This window comes from Puma concolor, chromosome A1 (assembly GCF_028749965.1).
Source record: "Puma concolor isolate L17-30 chromosome A1, mPumCon1.1.hap2, whole genome shotgun sequence".
In the NCBI taxonomy this organism is placed as follows: Eukaryota; Metazoa; Chordata; class Mammalia; order Carnivora; family Felidae; genus Puma; species Puma concolor.
This window is the reverse complement of record NC_141667.1, coordinates 223,356,106-223,376,511: the sequence shown is the minus strand read 5'-3', so window position 1 is coordinate 223,376,511 and position 20,406 is coordinate 223,356,106. Positions and strand designations below refer to the sequence as shown.

Here is a 20,406-nt window from a genome sequence, read left to right as displayed (position 1 = left end):
ACTGTATTAGGAAAAAGAGGTAATTGGCAGAGAAAGATGGAGAGCTTGAGATAATGTTGGGCACACCACAAGAAATAAAGACAATCGTTACTACAGGATTAGGGCTCAGAGAGGGTCAGCCTGGCTATTTATATTTAATAATTGTTCTTATGGAAGTAAGAATTGAAAACCTTAGAGCAAGGAATTTGTCCAACGAAAGACAGTAGAAAGAGACCAGAATGTACCGAGTTGGGGGATGGGGAGAGTAAAAGTGGTACCTATTTGACAGGAAGGGAGTTGGGTTATGATACTTGCAATTTCCATTACGATACTTTATCATGGAGAGTGTAGTATAAATTTTGTATAAGCTATGCCCTCAGAGTAGGGTTTTTTTTTTCTAAAAATTTTTTTTAACATTTATTTTATTTTTGAGACAGGGGGAGACAGCATGAATGGGGGAGGGTCAGAGAGAGAGGGAGACACAGAATCTGAAACAGGCTCCAGGCTCTGAGCTGTCAGCACAGAGCCCGACGCGGGGCTCGAACTCACGGACCGCGAGATCGTGACCTGAGCCGAAGTCGGCCGCTCAACCGACTGAGCCGCCCAGGCGCCCCCCTCAGAGTAGGGTCCTTAACCACTTGTACCATGGACCTTTTCTTTAGACTTCCTCTCAGAATAATGTTTTAAAATGCATACACTAAAATATATAGGATTATAAAAGAGCTAATTATGTGGAAATATAGTTATCAAAATATTTTTGAAATGTAATATAATAATAAGAGTTCTTACTTTATTGACACATTAAATAATAAGATCTAGTGGCGGGTCTAATAATGACTGTAATTTTCAAATAGTAATGAGCATAAATTATATTTTGAGATATCTGCAACAACATTCTAATGGGATATGAAAATAGCTGTGACTTCTGTGGGTGGCAAAGTCATAGTACTACTATTAAGCCTGTGTTGGGGGGCACCTGGCTGGCTCAGTCAGTTAAATGTCTGACTACAGCTCAGGTCATGATCTCGTGGTTCATGAGTTCGAGCCCCACATCAGGCTCCAGGCTGTGGAGCCTGCTTCAGATTCTGTGTCTCCCTCTCTCTCTCTCTCTCTGCCCCTCCTCTGCTCTTCCTCTCTTTCTCTCTCAGAAAATGAATAAAACACTAAAAAATTTTTTAAAAACAGACTGTGTTGGGATGTACACATTAATAAATGAAGGAAATGCTAATTTTCTGTTAGAGGTAAGTGGAAATAAGGATATTTTTTCCTCTCTAAGTTCACAGACACTCCCCCACCCTGAACTCTTTCGCAGACACACCTCCTCTCTTAAAAAGACCCTGACCTCAGATTGAGACCCTACATTCCAACAACAGACAGTTGAATATAGCTGAGCCTTGAACAACTTGGGGGTTAGGGGCACCAACCCGGTATATGTATATGAAAATCCACATATAACTTTTGACTTCCTCAAACTTAGGGGCACCTGGGTGGGTTAAGTGTCAGACTCTTGATTTCAGCTCAGGTCACGATCTTACGGTGTGTGAGTTCGAGCCCTACATCGAGCTCTGTGCTGACAGCACGGCCCCTGCTTGGGGTTCTCTCTCTTTCCCTCTCTCTGCCCCTCCCCGGCTCTCTCTGTCTGTCTCTCTCAAAATGAATAAATAAACATTAGAAATATTTTTTAAAAACATACTAATTGCCTACTGCTGAGCCAAGCCTCACTGATAACGTAAACAGTTGATTAACACATATTTTGTATGTTATCTATATAGTACATGTTCTTACAAAGAATTAAGATAGAAAGGAAAGTGTGATTAAGAAAATCATAAGGAAGGAAAAAGGGGGAGGCACCTGGCTGGCCCACTGAGTGGAGCAGGGGACACTTGACCTCAGGGTTGTGAGCTCCAGCTTCACGTTGGTCAGAAAGCTTACCAAAAAAAGAAAAAAAAAAAAAGATGAAAGGAAAAGACACTCATAAGGAGGAGAAAATACATTTACAAAAGTGTACTACATTTATTGAAAAATTCCACGTAGAAGTGGACCCCGCAGCTCAAACCTGTGTTATTTAAAGGTCAAATGTATTTAATTCAATAGCTGTTTATTCAACACCAGTCTGTGCTAAACATGAAGAAGAAAAGAGCTGCGAGGTGGGGCGCCTGGGTGGCTCAGTCGGTTAAGCAGCCTACTCTTTTTTTTTTTTTTCTTGTTTTAGTGTTTATTTTAGAGAGAGACAGAGTACCAGTGGGGGAGGGACAGAGTGGGGGAGGGGCAGAGTGGGGGAGGGGCAGAGAGAGAGAGGGAGACACAGAATCCGAAGCAGGCTCCAGGCTCCGAGCTGTCAGCACAGAGCCCGACGTGGGGCTCGAACGCACAAGCTGTGAGATCATGACCTGAGCCGAAGTCGGACGCCTAACTGACTGAGCCACCCAGGCAACCCTGCAGTCCCTTCTTAAGCCGCTCCCCTATCACTCCATCTTAATCTTTGTGTCTTGGAAAAAACCTTCTTTCCTACCCTTCGTTTTACAGCTTCTTCTTGAATGTCCTCTCCTCACTTCTGACACATACACACACATACACTTCACAAGGTCTATTCCTAGTTCGTCTTTTTTTTTTAAGATGATATTTGTAAGTAATCTCTACACCCAACATGAGGCCTGAACTTACAACCCTGAAGTCAAGACTCACACACTCTACCAACGGAGCCAGTCAGGTGTACCCTATTAAGTTTTTAGTTCACAACTTAAACAGGCTTCTAGGAAGTCTTCCACAACTCTCCCCAGCTGCACAGTACAGTGAGTGCAAAGTATTTAACCAGCCCTCTTTCGTTTTTAAAAGATCTTTTTAAAGTAATCTCTAGACTTAACATGGGGGCTTGAATTCACAACCCCAAGATCAAGAGTCCCATGCTCCACTGACTGAGCCAGCCAGGCGCCCAGAACCAGCCCTCCCTTGATGACATTTTAAGTGGTCTCTCCGGTTTTTCATCAATCCCAGCAATGCAGACACACACACACACACACACACACACACACACACACACACCCCATGTCTTTTTATACTTGTACTAACATCTCTGATAGATCCATTTCTAGACGTGAAACTGCTAAGACAAACGTACGTTTCACATTTCAATCAACACTACCTGTTGTTCTCAAGAAGGTGCCATAGAGGACCTGCTTTCTCACACTCTTAACAATACTGGATATTACCAATCTTTTCAATATTTGTTAATATTTTCGTAGTATGGCAATAACCACATTGCTAACTTTGCATATCTTTGATTATTGATGAGATTGAACATTTTACCATCTCTTATTTAAAATGTAAGATGTGGGGCACTTGGCTGGCCCAGTTGATTACATGTCCAACCCTTGATTCTGGCTCTGGTCATGATCTCATGGTTTGTGAGTTCAAGCCCTGCATTGGCCTCTGTGCTGGCAGCTTGGAGCCTGCTTCAGATTCTGTCTCTCCCTCTCTCTCTGCCCCACCCCCACTTATTCTCTCTCTCTCTCTCTCTCAATAAATAAGTAAGTAAATAAATAAATAAATAAAATGTAAGATGTGATTACTTTGTCATTATAGATAGAAGGCTATGCTACTGAGAGGAGAAGAAAATTAATCTTTCTACTAAAGAATAAAGGAGATGGGGGTGCCTGGGTGGCTCAGTAGGTTAAGTGTCTTTGACTCAGGTCATGATCTCACAGTTTGTGGGTTTGAGTCCCACATCAGGTTTTGCACTGGTTCAGAGCCTTTTTGGGATTCTTGCTCTTTCCTGTCTCTCTGCCCCTGCCCCACTTGCATTTTCTCTCTCTCTCTCCCAAAATAAATAAATATACTTAAAAAAAAAAAAAGAATAAAGAAGATGGGGCACCTGGGTGGCTCAGTCAGTTGAGCCTCTGACTCCTGATTTCGGCTCAGCTCATGATCTGGGGGTTGTGGGATTGAGCTCCGAGTCGGGCTCTGTGCTGACAGTGTGGAGCCTGCTTGGGATTCTCTCTCTTCTCTCTCTCTCTCTCTCTCCCTCTGCCCCTCCCCCCCCCACTTGCACTCTCTCTCTCTCTCTCTCTCTCTCTCTCTTTCTCAAGAAAGAAAAAAAGAAAGAAAGAAAGAAAGAAAGAAAGAAAGAAAGAAAGAAAGAAAGAAAGAAAGAAAAGGAGCATTTTAGGAAGGAAAAGCACTTTCCCAACTTTGATACAAACGGCATTCATGCCCAAAGCACCTCTTGGAGCAAGCAGAACATTTTAAACCACATTAAAGCTAACCCATATATATTTGGCCACTCTGCTTCGGAATTATTACTGAAGAGACTGCAAGATCCTATAATTGGTAAATTTTCTGATATGTAAGCTTTACGATCATCAAAGAATAAGCTTCCACCGGTGTGCACATCTTGGGTTCTAAATTTTATTCTCCAGTAAGAGAAACCAGGGTTTCTGAAAGAAATGATTGATTCTGGGCTAGGGTAGGGACAGGATGAGCCTGGAGCATCTTACGGTACCAGACAACAAGGAAATACTTTAAAAGGATGGGAACATGTCAAAAGGACACAAGAGCCAACCCGAGAAAGCTTCCAAAGGCTAAAGGAAGAACAACTTGAGAAACAAATAAATAATAATGGTGTTAATACTTTGGTTTCTCTTCAGATCAAATAAATCTTTTGCCTTTTACTAAAAAAATAAGAAGTAAATAATAATAGTGTTAGATTATAAGCCATAAAAGAAAACAAATATCCCTAGGTCCATCCTGATGTAAATAATTGAATACATGAACGCGAGAGAGAAGGCCAACTCATCTCTCAGAAGAACTGTAACTACTAAATGTAAAAGGAATGAGGAAAATACAGAATCCCCATTAGACCATCTTGCTTCAGGCTAGACCTCAGATGGCTGTTACAATCAACAGGCAAGAGTTTGCGGAGATAGGATGTTAGCAGTCTCAAAGCACCTCTCCAAGATAGTTATCATGACAAAGAGAAAAATCTTAACGTTACAGTTGGCAAACTGGTCAGATCCTACCTTAACCAAGTGATCAAACTTCACTAGTAGTAAGTCATGTTGACATCGTGTACCCCTAATATGAAGTAACGAGAAGAGTACTTCACCTCTGATATGTTCTTCCTCTGAGCCTGTAACCTCACTCTAACCATGAGAAAAACATTGGACAAACTCAAATTGAAGGATATTCTAAAAATGGCTGACAAGTACTCCTCAAAAGAGTCCATGAGAGACAAGCAAAGACTGAGAAACCAGCACAGATTGGAGGAGACTAAGAAGACGCAGGAACTAAATGCAACATGGGATCTTGGGTTCTAGGCTGGAACACGAAAAGGACATCGGGGGGGGGGGGGATGGTGAAACTCAAAGACAGTCTGTCGCTTAATTGATAGTATTGATCCATGTCCATTTTCTGATTTTGATCGTGAATTATGGTTATATAAAATTTTGACACTGGGAGGAAGCTGGATGAAGATGTATGTAAACTCTCTATTACTTTAGCAACTTTTCTGTTGGTCTAAAATTATTTTAGAAAAAAATAAAAATAAAAATATTAGTTACAAATAAGAATAAGCCTCATCTGAAGAGTACTTTTCATAGTGCACATTAAAAAAACACATGCTCCTGGGGCACCTGGGTTGGTTCAGTTGGTTCAGCGTCTGACTCTTGATTTTGGCTGAGGTCATGATCTCACGATTCATGAGTTCGAGCCTTCCATCTGGCTCTGCACTGACAGAATGGAGTCTGCTTGAGATTCTCTCTCTCTCAGCCCCTCCCCACTTTCTCATCGCATGCTCTCTCTCTCAAAAATAAATAAACATCAAAAAAAAATCTTATTAAAAAAAATGCCACATCCTCCTGATCATGGCTGTGCGGAGGATTTGAATCTTATTCAGAATTTCCCCTAGTACTGGAATGCTCTTTATCTAAACTATGTGCTTTCAAAAAATGCTGAAATGTCTTTTTAAATTTTAATTTTTTCTTTTTTTTTAAGTTTATTTATTTTGAGACAGAGAGAGAGTGCACGCACAGGGAAGGGGCAAAGAGAGAGGGAGAGAGAAAATCCCAAGCAGGCTCTGCACTGTCAGCGTGGAGCCGGATGCGGGGCTCGAATCCACAAACCGTGAGATCATGACCTAAGTGGAAATCAAGAGTCAGAGGCTTTTTTAAAAAATTAAAAAAAAATTTTTTGATGTTTATTTTTGAGAGACAGAGTGTGAGGAGGGGAGGGGCAGAGAGTGGGAGACACCAAAACCGAAGCAGGCTCCAGGCTCTGAGCTGTCAGCACAGAGCCCAACATGGGGCTGGAACTCATGAACCAGGATCATGACCTGAGCTGAAGTTGGCCGCTTAACCACTGAGCCACCCAGGCGCCCTAAGAGTCAGAAGCTTTAACCGACTGAGCCACCCAGGCACCCCTCTTCTGTCATCTTCTGAGTTTATTGAGTCCCTGTTGTTCATTCAGAAAATAATTCTTACCAACTTGAACTAATGTATGACAGAGCGGACACGTCCCTGATCTGGGATCTGAGGCTCTTGTTTTCACTCTGCCATAAATGAACAGCAAAACCACTGGCAAGTTACTCCCTCTGGGCCTCAATTTCCCACACCTATCCAGTGGGAGAATTAGAAGAAGATATTTGTCTTTCTCAACTTGAGAATCCGTGCTTTGTTCTTCATAATTCCCGACTTGGCTTGGCCTTCCCCTTCGAGTGAGGCTAACAAACTTTGGCCTAGAAGTCACTTGCCAAAATATAAATGCCAGATTGTGGCTCAGTATGTCAACACATTAACCAAAATCTATTTATGTGGTGGAGGTAATCAGAGCCTTAATCTGTAATAGCTCAGAAAGTTTAATAAAGAGCTCTCTTTGAAAGATCTTAATCTCATTGAAATCTCTTGATGTGACACAGTAATGAATAGCAATGAGCTACTTTCACATGGTGAAATTCGACCCATTCAAATCAGAAAGTTCATTTTCGGACATTGCAGACTCCCTTCCTATGTAAGCGTTACCAGCAGTCAGAAGTATGGCACACCAGCTCCTTTCTTTTCTCTTTGTTCCCTGATCCCTGTTGGTGACGGTATAGGGGATAGAGACAGACTCCAAGTCAGAAAAACCAGTGGCCTAAGTCACCGATCTCTGGATTATCACAAAGTGACTAGTCTAGAAGAACAATTTTCCATGTGCCCATAACGACACTGGAAAAGTTACTTCCCTTTCCACTTGCTGTTCCTCACTTACCAGCCCATTTTTAAAATTCTTTTTTCATTGTGGCTACTGTGGCATCTGTTCCACTGAGCTTTCTGGCTTTAATATTTCCCCCCCTCAATCTGTCCCAAAAAGCCCTACCAATTAGCCTCCAGGAACTCTTTGATTGCACTCTTATGTCCACTCTTTAAACTCTTTAATGATTTTTCGTCGAAACATTAACTACCATTCCAAAGTTCCTATGTTTGCCGTCATCCCATTGGTACATCTCACTAAACCCTAATGAAGAAATTCCTATTCCCTTTACTCCAGATTATCCATGTAATTGTTCCTAAAATCTACTCCTAAGGGGTACTGGAAAAATACTTGCGTTTTGGAGTTGCTATCTAAGATTTAAATCCTGACTGCATCATTTATTGGCAACCTTGGAAATTTTATTAAATTCCTGCAAATGGGAGTAATACCTACCTCAGAAGATGTTCCAAAAATTCAGTGAGATAATATATGTGAGGGACATCGCACCAGGCCAGTCAGTTGAGAAGGACCCTTCTCTTATGATGGTAGCCGGGACACTAACCATGATAATGAGGATGGTAATTACCCAGAGACTCGTATGAACAGAGCAATGCCCTCTGCTGACCTCAGTCACCAGACCATACCCCTTCCCCTTTCCTGCACCTTTAGCTAACATGTGCTCTTTTCCTGGGATGTTATGTGGTCCTCTGTGGCTTGAGAACAGAGCATTCCTCCTTCAAATGTTTGGAGTATCTTTTTATAATTTGATTTCATTTTATGCATCCTATTTTATTGTTTTTATTTTATTGCTTTTAATTTTTTACAGATTTATTTATTTATTTATTTATTTATTTATTTATTTATTTATTTATTTATTTATCTAGAGTGAGCACGAGCAGGAGTGGGACAGAGACAGAAGGATAAAGAGAATCCCAAGCAGGCTCTGCACTATCAGTTCACGAACTGCGAGATCATGACCTGAGCCGAAGTCACGAGTCACATGTTTAACTGACCGAGCCACCCAGGCTATTTTTTTTTTTTTTTATTTTACAGAGGGAGAGTAAGCATGAACTGGGGAGGCACAGAGAGAGAGGGAGACAGAAGACCTGAAGCAGGCTCTGGGCTCTACCCACTGAGTCAGCCAGGTGCCCCTGGAGTATCTTTATGATGCTCATGGTCTGCACTTTATCATACAATTTTTATTGTAGTAAGATCTACCCCTTAGCCATTTTAAGTGCCTAGCTCAGTGCTATTAAGTACATTCACAACTTACTATCACCGTTAGCCAGAATTTTTTTTTCGTCTTCCCAAAAACTCTGTACCCATTAAATAATAACTCTCCACTCCCTCCCTGCTGCAGCCCCTGACAACCACGATTCTACCTTCTGTCTCTATAAACTTCACTATTGTAGGTATATCACATAAGCAGAAACCTACAGGATGTGACCATTTGTGTCTGGCTTATTTTACTTAGCATAATACCCTCAAGGTTCGTCCACTCAGCTCTTCTTAGGGCTGAATTCTATTCTATTGGACATATATGTCACATTGTGTTGATCTGTTCACAGACACTTGGATTGTTTCCACCTTTTGGCTATTGTCATTTTATTGTATTTTACATTGGACAGCATTTATTGAAGTATTTTTTTAATTTTTATTTTTTTAATTTTTTATTATTTTTTTTACACAGATCTTTTTTTTTTTTTAATGTTTATTTATTTTTGAGAGAGACAGAGACAGAATACGAGTGGGTTAGGGGCAGAGAGAGAGGGAGACACAGAAGCAGAAGCAGGCTCTAGGCTCTGAACTGTCAGCACAGAGCCCCATGTGGGGCTCGAACTCACAAACCGTGAGATCATGACCTGAGCCGAAGTCGGACGCTCAACCGACTGAGCCACCCAGGCGCCCCCTTTAATTTTTATTTTTGAGAGAGAGCGTGCAAGCTGGGGAGAGGCAGAGAGAGAGGGAGACAGAGGACCTGAAGCAGGCTCTGCACTGACAGCAGAGAGCCTGATGTGGGGCTTGAACTCACAACCCGTGAGATCATGACCTGAGTCGAAGTCAGACGCTCAACTGAGCCACCCAGGCATTCCTACAATCTGCAGCATTTTATATCTTTATTTTCACACCTGTTATGTTTCATCACACCAATACACAGAATCCCAGGAAGAGAATTAGGAGAGAATTTTTATTTTATTTTGGGCCATTTACTCATTTTGTGGCAACCACAGAGACTGGGATTTCTGAGTAGACAATGTTAAGTCATCTACCCCCCACTTTAAAAAAAATTTTTAATGTTTATTTATTCTTGAGAGAGAGACAGAGCACTAGCAGGGAAAGGGCAGAGAGGGAGAGAGAGGGAGACACAGAATCCGAAGCAGGCTCCAGGCTTTGTTTTTTGTTTTTTTGTTTTTTTTAATGTTTATTTATTTTTGAGAGAGAGAGGGAGAGAGACAGAGTGCAAGAGAAGGAGGGACAGAGAGAGAGAGAGAGACACAGAATCCGAAGCAGGCTCCAGGCTGTTTTTTTTTTTTTTTTTTTAATGTTTATTTATTTTTGAGAGAGAGAGGGAGAGAGACAGAGTGCGAGTGAAGGAGGGACAGAGAGAGAGACACAGAATCTGAAGCAGGCTCCAGGCTCCGAGCTGTCAGCACAGAGCTCACGAACCATGAGATCATGACCTGAGCTGAAGTTGGACACTCAACCAACGGAGCCACCCAGGCGCCCCCAGGCTCCAGGCTTTGAGCTGTCAGCACAGAGCTTGATGTGGGGCTCAAATTCACAAACTGCAAGATCATGACCTGAGCCAGTCGGACACTCGACCGACTGAGCCACCCAGGCACCCCAGCCATCTACCCCTTTTGTTTTCTTTTCCAAAAGAGAAAAAGCATATTCTTCAAATATGATGTCAGTGTGATCTATTTTTTTTAAGTGATAAGAGCAGAAAAAGGACACATAAGGAGTGGATACTTCATGAAAAAAGTAGGGGAAGGGAGTAATAAATAGTGTGTTTCTTCCCTCTCCGAGTTCTAAACCATTCATGAGATACACTATAAAAAGTATGGCATATGGAGACTGCAGTATTACGTTTACTAGGAATAAGGCTGATTTTGGAGAATGCAGCTTTTCTCCATTTGCGGGTAGATGGCCCTCTGAATTCTGCACCACAGATTTGGGCCGATCTACCCAGCCACTCACAGACAGTGCTGGCCTGACACAGCTCTCTTCCTCCAGGAAGTTACACATTTCAGCAGACATGCAGTCTGGTTAAATGCTTGTCTTTTATATCCCCAACCCCTTTCTCGGCCAGGGCATCCATCACGCTGTACAGCAATGGAATCTTTCTCTCTTCTCCACGAGCACGTGCCATTGTCCATTCTTCTCCTCAACCAAGTGGCTTCATTAAGCACCTATTTGGGAGCTAGCAATATGCTAGGTCTTGGGCACAGGCAACTGTGCTGACACAATCTCTATTTACCCTTAAGATCAGGATCGGGAATACCGTAAAGGAAGTCAACAGAGTGCTGCGTTGTCTAGACAGGAAGCGGGGAGAGAAGGCTTTCTTGGGAAGTGACTTCTAAGGTGACACTTCAAGGCCAGGGAGAGCCTCCCTGGTGTATTTACGTTCTGGTGTCTAGCAGAGGCGTGGCATATGGCAGAGCTCGGCAATGCTAAACGATGGATGAGTGATAGCTGTAAAGACACTTCATACGCTATAAACACAGAGCCCAAGTGTTAACCGTTCTCATTTGCTGATATGGGCAGATCTACTTTTATTCTACATCCCTGGGATACCCAAAGCGATGTTGAGACAGACCACAGGAAAAAGACATTCATTAAGGATCTGCCCATTTGGACAGAACAGGGCTCCTTCTCACCAGGAGTGAGCCTGGAGCTGTCAGGTAGAGAACTGAGCCCCCAGCCACCAGAGAGGAGGCCCTTCTATCCCAACATCCGCCTGTCCCCATTGCTACCTGCGAAGGCAGGAGTCTACTACACAGTGATGACGATGGTAATTAAGACTGTTTATGGATCTTGGAGGATGTGAGGATAATGCATCATAAATAAAATGAAGTATTCCGTTCCACTGATGGATGGTAATGGTAGCAGATGAGATACCGTAAAGGAGCAAGCTGCCAGTCCCAAGCAAATGGTGGATAGCGAATGGCGCACTAAATGTCCTTCCTGACATCAGGGCCCTGGGGAGGAGGACAGAGAAAGGAGACGGACACTATCTTTGAAGTACACAGGATGCGCCGGTCACTGTGGTGGACGTTGCCTCTTTCGATTCTAACACCTGCAAGTCCAGCAAGATGGGAATTAGAAGCCTCATTCACAAGGGAGGAAACAGGCTGAGAGATTAAGCCGTGTTCTCAGGATCACAGCTCCTACTGACAAAGCAGGGATCTGAACTGAAGCTTCTGACTCCAAAGCAGAGAAGAAAACCAAAGAAACGAGAGAAAAGTACAGGATGGGCACTGCAGAATTGTCAACAATTCAGGAGCTGGCGAGCAAAGGAATCATCAGTGCATTTGTTTGCTTCTTTGCTCTCTGAACTATTCAGTAAATACAGCATACAAAGCTAACTATTTTAGACCAGCTGTTGCTTTACACTTACCTATTTTTAAAAAATGCCTCCTGTATTTTTATTACATTTTAAGTATTTATTTATTTTTAATTTTTTAAAGTTTATTTATTTTTGACAGAGACAGAGTGCAAGCATGAGCTGGGGAGGTGCAGAGAGAGAGAGAGGGAGACACAGAATCCAAAGCAGGCTCCAGGCTCCAAGCTCTCAGCACAGAGCCGGAAGCGGGGCTTAAACTCAGGAACCGTGAGATACATGACCTGAGCTGAAGTACGACTGAGCCACCCAGGTACCCCTAAATATTTATTTTTGAGACAGAAAGAGCGCATGTGTGCAAGTGGGGGAGGGGAAGAGAAAGAGGGAGAATCTCAAGCAGTGCAGAGCCCAAGGCGGGGGGGGGGGGGGGAGGCAAACTCACAAACCGTGAGATCATGATCTGAGCCAAAATCAAGAGTCAGTCGTTTAACCAACTGAGCCACCCAGGATTCCCTGTTGCCTTCCATTTAAAAGCAAGACAGGAACATTAAATTTGTTATGATTAAAATTAGTACAGGTAAACCACTATCAGATATATGAAACGCTCCCTTTTAGGGGTACTGTGCCAGAGACCATGACCAAGTGTACTGTTCAACAGGAGCACCCATATTTCATTCTCCACAAAAATACTACTGAAATCTCAGAAAACATTAGTCCTTTCTTGTGCAGTGAACAGGACTTGAAGAGGCTCTAAATTACAAGCGTACGCCAACAGCTGTTTGCTTTTCCTAACACAGGACAAGCTGCTTCCCCTTCCCTGCCACCATCACCGATATTCTAGTTCAAGGAGATATTCAGAGACACAGTGAATTATTCACTTTGCAGAAGTTGCTTAGTCCTTGAATTAATATATTCTGGGAAGCACGTCTGCTTTAGCCCCTATGACTCTGTTACTTAGAATGAAATCTTCCTAATTTAATAGTCAATTTGCATGCATGTATGAATGCATGGATTTTAAAAGCAACTTTAGGATTAAGAGGATTTTGTTGTCTTTATTTGCATAATTTAAAGTTGATTACTCAAAGAAATTTTGGATCAATTTTAAGAATGGTAACAAGGCAAGAATCTAAGGACAATACATTCTTTAGAACCAAGAATCTAAGGATAATACATTCTTTAAAATCAAGTCAGTAAATGGCCAAATAAAGGATGTGTTTATCATGAGTCTCAGCTGCGGACTTATCATCTGTATCATCTTTCGCTACTATTGGCTAAGCTCTGCCTATCTTCCAGTTATTTACCCATTTCCGTTCATTCCTTAAAATATTATGAAATGTTACATACAAAAGAATATTTGTAATATAAGTAATATAAAAATAAAGCACAATAAGATGACCACCTGTGAACCTATCATCCAGCTGACTAGATTGTTAGTATTATTGAAGCTCCCTGTGTGTCCCTCCTCAAGCACATGGCCATCTCTCCTGCCTCCCTGAAATACGGTGCTGTGCTCACAATTCCCATGCTTTTTTAAATCCAAGTTATGGTGTCAGGCAATATATTCAAAATTTGGCTTTTGAATTTTATGTACTTGGACCTGTATTATATGCATTCCTCTGTAACTTATTTTTCACTCAACATAGTTTCTGAAATCATCCATGTTGATGTGTATAGCTCTATGTTAGTAATTTTCATTTCGGCATAGTGTTACATTGCATAAATAAGCTATAATTTATCAGTTCTCTAGGCGACGGGCATTTTCTCCACTGTTTTTTATTACTTTGAACAGTTTTTTTTTTTTCCACATTTTAAAAGTAAGCTCCACGCCCAACGTGGGGCTTGAACTCACAGCCCCGAGATTAGGAGTTGTATGCTCTATCAACTCAGCCAACTAGGTGCCCCTACTGTGAACAATATGTACATGCTTCTCAGCACATATCTACAAGGGTTTCTTTGGGTGTGTACTCCAGGAGAAATTGATTGTTCATAAAGTTATATAATTATACATGTAAAAAAAATTTATATACACACAATTGTATGTATTTATATTATGTATATATACGTATACACGCAATTGCTATGTGTAGAATTGTTATATATGTATATTATGTAATTCCAAAAGTGGTTGCCAATTTATACCCCCTCCAACAGTGTATAAATGACATTGCCTTTTAATTTCTCACCCATCTAAAGAGTACACAAATGTTATCACGATATGGTTTTAATTTGCATTTCCCTGAGTATTCTTTCATATATTTGTTAGCTGTTTATATTTTCTCTTCTATGAAAAGCCTATCTTTGTCTTTTGGCCATATTCTTTTGGTTGATTTGTTTCCTTCTATTTGATTTTTAGGAGCTCTTTGTATATTCTATATACAAATTATTTCGTGACTATATGTAAGGTACTTATCTTTATGTTTGATGCTTGTCTTTTCACTCGTGGCACTGCCTTTTTTAATTAAAAGGTTTTTTTTCAATTTTTTAAATGTTTTTATTTTATTTTTGAGAGAGAGACACAGTGAGAGTAGGGGAGGGGCAGAGAGAGATAGAGACACAATCTGAAGCAGGCTCCAGGCTCTGAGCTGTCAGCACAGAGCCCGACATGGGGCTTGAACTCACAGACTGCAAGATGATGACCTGAGCCGAAGTCAGACGCCCAACTGACTGAGCCACCCAGGCACCCCTAAAAGTTCTAAATGTTAACAGTCGGGGGGCGCCTGGGTGGCTCAGTTGGTTGAGCGTCCGACTTTTGATTTCAACTCAAGTCATGATCTCATAGTTTCACGGATTTGAGCCCTGTGTCAGGCTCTGTGCTGACAGTGTGGAGCCTGCTTGATATTCTCCCTCTCTGCCCCTCCCCTGCTCTCACTCTCTCTCAAAATAAATAAACAAAGTTAAAAAAATTTTTAAACAAATTTATGAATCTTTTCCTTGGAGACTGATTGCTTCCCATCGTGGGGGTCGAACTCACAACCCTGAGATCAGGGGTCGCATGCTCAACAGACTGAGCCAGTCATGTGCTCCTTTTTTCCTATTTATTACGTACTATGTTTCATTAAAGTCTTTTTTTTTTTTAAGTTTATTTATTTTGAGAGAGACAGCGCATGCACAAGTGGGGAAGGGACAGAGAGAGAAGGAGACAGAATCCCAAGCAGTGCAGAGACTGTTGTGGGGGGGCTCAAACTCCTGAATCGCAAGGATGATGACTTGAGCTGAAGTCCGACGCTTAACCGACTGAGCCACCCAGGGGCCCATGTTTCATTAAAGTTTTAAGAAGATTGCTTCATAAAGATCCTACATATCTAAGATTTTATTCATTTACACTTTTGATGCTACTATAAACAGTATCTTCTAAATCACATTTTATCTGTTGCTGGCATGTAGAAACGCAACTGCAAACTTGCTAAGTTCTATTAGTTCTTATAATTTATAGATTCTTTTTTTCCACAGAATCATACTGACAATTTCGTTTCTCCTCTTCTGTATCAATTTTCCACTGGTGTATGACAAATAACGTCAAACTTAGTGGCTTACAACAACATGCACATTATCTCCCAGTTTCTGTGGGTCACTCAGCTGGGTCTCTCTTCAAAGTTTCACAAGGCTGCAAGCCAGGCGTCAGCTAGGCTGTGTGCCTTTGCAGAGCTTAGGGTCCTCTTCCATGGTTGTTGGTAGAATTGTTATTGGAGGCTGTAGAACGGAGATCCCCATTTCGCGGCAGGCTATCAGCGGGAGGTTGCTCCCAGCTCCTGGTGGCCCTGCAGTTCCCCGCCATGTGGCCCATGCATAGGCCTTTTCACGATATGGCAGCTTCTTCAAAGCCAGTAGAATTCTCACTCGGTTGGCTAACAAGGAGTCTTACGTAATGTACTATAATCACAAGAGTGACTAATTCTTTCGCTTTTGCCACAGAACATAACCCAACGAAGGGAGTCACCTTTACCATAGTCTATTTGCTAGAAGCAAATCTCAGGTTCTCTCCACACTCCACTGTGAACTGAAGTCTCTCATAAATTGTAAAAATTTTGCATCCATGAACTATCCAAAGACAAATTCTGACCCATTTCTTCTTTTTTTTCTCCTTCTGGAAATCTGATTGCACAAATATTACTTTTTTTTACTTTTTTAAAAGTAGGCTCCATGCCCAACATGGGCCTTGAACTGAGATCAAGAGTCGCATGCTCTACTTACTGACTGAGCCAGCCAGGTGCCTAACAAATGTTGCCTTCTTATACCAATCTTTACCTTGCTTTCATACTTCTTTTCTCTTTTCTTCTCTCCACTACATATGGATTTCTTGAGATCTATTTTCCAGTATCTAATCTGTTGTTACACTTCTTCACTAAATTTTTTTTCCAAAATCCAATCACTTTCGTCTCTTGCTCTATACTTTATCTTATATATAGTTCATAGTATGAATATTTAAAGGCTTTACAAAGTCTGCTTTTGTTATCTGTTTCTGCTTGTGTGCAATCACGCTGCTTTGTTTCCTTATATGTTTTATAATTTGAATCCTGAGTTTATGATGGGTTCCTTCACAGGATTTTCATTTGCCGGGGGCCTGAAACACTACTAGGCTGGGGCTGCTGTAAACTAAATTCTGGTTTTGAGTCTTTTAGAATCTGCAATCCTTTGAGTTGTATGAAATTGAGTCACAATGCTAAGCACCATAATAGAAAAATAAACAGTTCTAAGTTTGGCATGAAGACCTAAAGGGCTAGAGGGGGTTAGAATAAGCTGTTTATTTTTACAAGGTTGCTTCTCGCTGGTGACCCAGACTTACACAAGGGTCATTAATTTATGGTGAAATATGTAAAAATATATATGTATATATATTCAAATATATAAAACATATGTGTATGTAGATATACATATTCACAGCATATAAACCTGTCTATAAATCATCTCAATTGTTACAGCATCCTGACATCATCAGATATGTGGTTAATAATATTTCAAAGAAGTATGGTCACTGAAAAGAAAAATGTTGGAGAAAGCAGCCTTAAACTTATTACTAATTCTAAGATATTCTTCTTGTTAAGAATTACTAGTTGATTCTGTGAATGTTGACTTTTCTTCATGCAAGAATATTCTTCATTTACTATTATATACTTTTAAGAAATTTAACATTTATACCATTCAAATCAGATGTAATAATTAACATAATATAGGAAAACTTCTAGTAAAATTATTTAATTTAGTTATAGTATCTACCTCCAGCTTGAAACAAAAATTTCCATGGTCTTCAATTGAAGTGTATGCCACTTTCTTTTAGAATGTCTTGTTTTTCATTAAAATAATTTCTAAACCACTCTATATGTTCAACCTTCTGTTTAACACTCAGGTATGGATTTTTGGAAAGGCCACAGGTCACCAGCTCCATGAAGTGGCGAATTGGTCCTTGTTTTGGAAAATCTTCCAGATATTTATCCAGAAATACATGTTCATGAAATTCTGAACCATCATCATCAAAACCTAGGAAATGAGATAAAAATACATTACGATTTTCATGTAAAACCTCTCTCATAAAATTAAGATTAACGGGTTTACAGTTAAAGGCATGAACTCTGTAGTAAGACCTGGGTTTTCCCACCAATTTAACAACCGTGTGATTGTGCAAATTAAGTAAAGTTCTCCGAGCATCAGTTTTCAGGTATAAAATGAGGATTAAAATAGAACCTTCCTCAAGGGGTTTCCGTAAAGATTACATAGACACAAAGCTTATAAAACTCTTTTATAAGGCTTAGCATATAATACATGTTTAAAGGGTAGCAGCAGTTACTGCTAGTGAGTATTTTAATACCTAAAGCAACTACTAAGAAAACCATATAATTAAACTAAAAAAATTTTACATAAACAAAACAAGATAGAATCCTAAAACATGTTCAAGCAGCCCACAGGAAGCTAAAAAAAAAGAGGAATGAGAAATGGAGAAAATGAACAGAAGACAACTAATAAAATGAGACACTTAAGTCCTAACAAATCAATAATTACTGTTTTAAAAAAGATTTTAAGATTTATAATAAGTGGGGCTTGAACTCACAACCCCCAGATCAAGAGTCACACACTCTACCAACTAAGCCAGCCAAGCACCCCAATCAATAATCACTTCAAATGTAATGGTCTAAATACACCAATCAAAAGACAGAGATCGGCAGAGTGGATATAAAAACATACATGCAACTGTGTGCTTTCTATAAGAAGCTCACTTCAAATACAACATAGGTAGGTTGAAAGTAAAAGGATGAAGAAAAATATATCCTGTTAACGTTAATGTTTAAAAAAAAAAAAAAGAAAGCATGAGTGGTTATATGATTATCACGTAAAATAGACTTCAGAGCAAAGAAAATTACTGGGGAGAAATAAAAACATTACATAACAAATGGGTCAATGCACCAAGAAGATACAGTGCTCTGAATTATGTATGCACCAAACAACAGAGTTTCTAAATATGTGAAAGAAAAAAATGATAGAAATGAAAGAGAAATAGAAAAACCCAGTGATAGTTGGGCATTTCAAAAGTCCACCGTCAGCAATTCTGAGAACTGCACAATAGAAAATTAGCCACGACAGAGAAGAAGTGAACAATGTCAACAAACGGTATCAAACTGACATCTACACAACACTCCACCAAACTATTTCAGAGGACAAATTCTTTTCAAGCATTCACGGAACATTCACCTAGCTAGACCACATCCTAGGTCACAAATGAAAATAACTGGAGTAATACATAGGAGATTCTCTGATCATAATGGAATCAATCCAGAAATCAGTAAGAGGAAGACAATAGGAAACAGTTAAAACTTAAATATACTTAAAAAGAACTCATAGGTCATAGAAGAAATCTCAAAGATAATTAAAAAAAAAAAACTCTGAATGAAAATGAAAACACAACATATCACAATTTGTGGGACACAGCTAAAGCAGTCCTAAAAAAGGAAACACACAGCACTAAATGCACTTACATAAGAGGAAAAGTCTCAAATCAATCATCTTTTTAAATTTTTTTTTTACGTTTATTCATTTTTGAGACAGAGACAGAGCATGAATGGGGGAAGGCCAGAGAGAGAGGGAGACACAGAATCCGAAACAGGCTCCAGGCTCTGAGCTGCCAGCACAGAGCCCGACGCAGGGCTCGAACCCATGGACCGCGAGATCATGACCTGAGCCGAAGTCGGATGCCCAACCGACTGAGCCACCCAGGTGCCCCCAAATCATCTTTTTTTTTTTAACGTTTATTTATTTTTTTGGGAGAGACAGAGTGTGAGTGAGGGAGGGGCAGAGAAAGAGGGAGACACAGAAATCGAAGCAGGCTCCAGGGTCTGAGCTGTCAGCACAGAGCCCGACAGAGGGCTCAAACTCATAAACCGTGAGACCATGACTTGAGCCAAGTGGCCCACTCAAATCAATAGTCTAAGTTCCACCTCAAGAACCCACCAAAAGAGCAAAATAGTCCAAAAGCAAGCAAAGGAAGGAAGTAAACATTTAAAATCGATAAAATTGAAAACAGGAAAATAGAGAAAAGTCAGTGAAACAAATACTTAGTTCTTTTTAAAAAAATCTTTATTTTTGAGAGCGACAGAGAGAGTGCAAGTGGTGGAGGGGCAGAGAGAGAGGCAGAGAGAGAATCCCAAGCAGGCTCCTCACTGTCAGCGCAGAGCCAGACGTGGGGCTCGATTTCAGGAACCATGAGAACACGACTCGAGACGAAATCAAAAGGCAGATGCTTAACCAAGTCGGTGTCTTAATCCACCCAAGTGCCCCCAATACTTAGTTCTTTAAAGAAAACCAGTAAAATTCATAAGTCTCTATTAAGTCTGATAAAGAAAAAAGGAGAGGAATGAAATAGAAATGAAAAGGGGATTATCACTACAAATCCTGAAATCATTCACAGCATAATAAAAGAATACCACAAACAATTATATACTAAAAATTCAACAACTTGGGGAAGAAAAAAATGGACAACTTAAAAATCGATTAAACTACCAAAGTTCAAACCAAAATATAGAACCTGAATACTTATAACTATTCAAGAAATTTGTAGTTTACAAGGTCTCAAAAAAGAAATCCCTGGGGCGCCTGGGTGGCGCAGTCGGTTAAGCGTCCGACTTCAGCCAGGTCACGATCTCGCGGTCCGTGAGTTCGAGCCCCGCGTCGGGCTCTGGGCTGATGGCTCAGAGCCTGGAGCCTGTTTCTGATTCTGTGTCTCCCTCTCTCTCTGCCCCTCGCCCGTTCATGCTCTGTCTCTCTCTGTCCCAAAAATAAATAAACGTTGAAAAAAAAAAATTAAAAAAAAAAAAAAAAAAAAAAAAGAAATCCCTAAGCCCAGATAGCTTCACTTGAGAATCTTATTAAACACCGAAAGAAAAACTAACATCAGTTGTACACAATCTTTTCCAGAAACTAGACCCCTCCAAACTCATTGTATCAGGCCAGTATTACCTGGTTACCAAAACCAGACAAAGACACAACAACAAAACAAATAAAAAGAGAGGGAACTACGAGCCATTATCTCTCATGAACTTAGAGGCAAAAACTTTAAACAAAATTAGCAAACAAATCCAACGATGTATAAAAAGATTTATATGCCAGGATTAAGTGGGATTTATGCCAGCTATGCAGGGTTGGTTCAACATTTGAAAAAC

At 40.5% G+C, this 20,406-nt stretch overlaps 1 protein-coding gene across 4 annotated transcripts in view; it reads right to left on the bottom strand.

Annotated features, from left to right (window-relative positions):
• The window catches only part of MRPS31 (mitochondrial ribosomal protein S31), a 63,636-nt gene that overhangs the window by 14,800 nt on the left and 28,430 nt on the right, over nt 1-20,406 (bottom strand). The window contains exons 7-8 of one of the 4 annotated variants that reach the window (XM_086713004.1): nt 16,976-17,236; nt 15,057-16,478 (exon numbers count right to left, since the gene is read on the bottom strand). The exons of 1 other annotated variant lie outside the window; for it this stretch is intronic. In XM_086713004.1, the coding sequence (XP_086569130.1) occupies nt 17,007-17,236 (230 nt within the window). In that variant the 3' untranslated portion in view covers nt 15,057-16,478; nt 16,976-17,006. Of the gene's footprint in view, nt 1-15,056; nt 16,479-16,975; nt 17,237-20,406 lie in introns of those variants that run through there. 2 more of the 4 variants (XM_086713010.1, XM_086713015.1) reach the window with 2 other exon arrangements.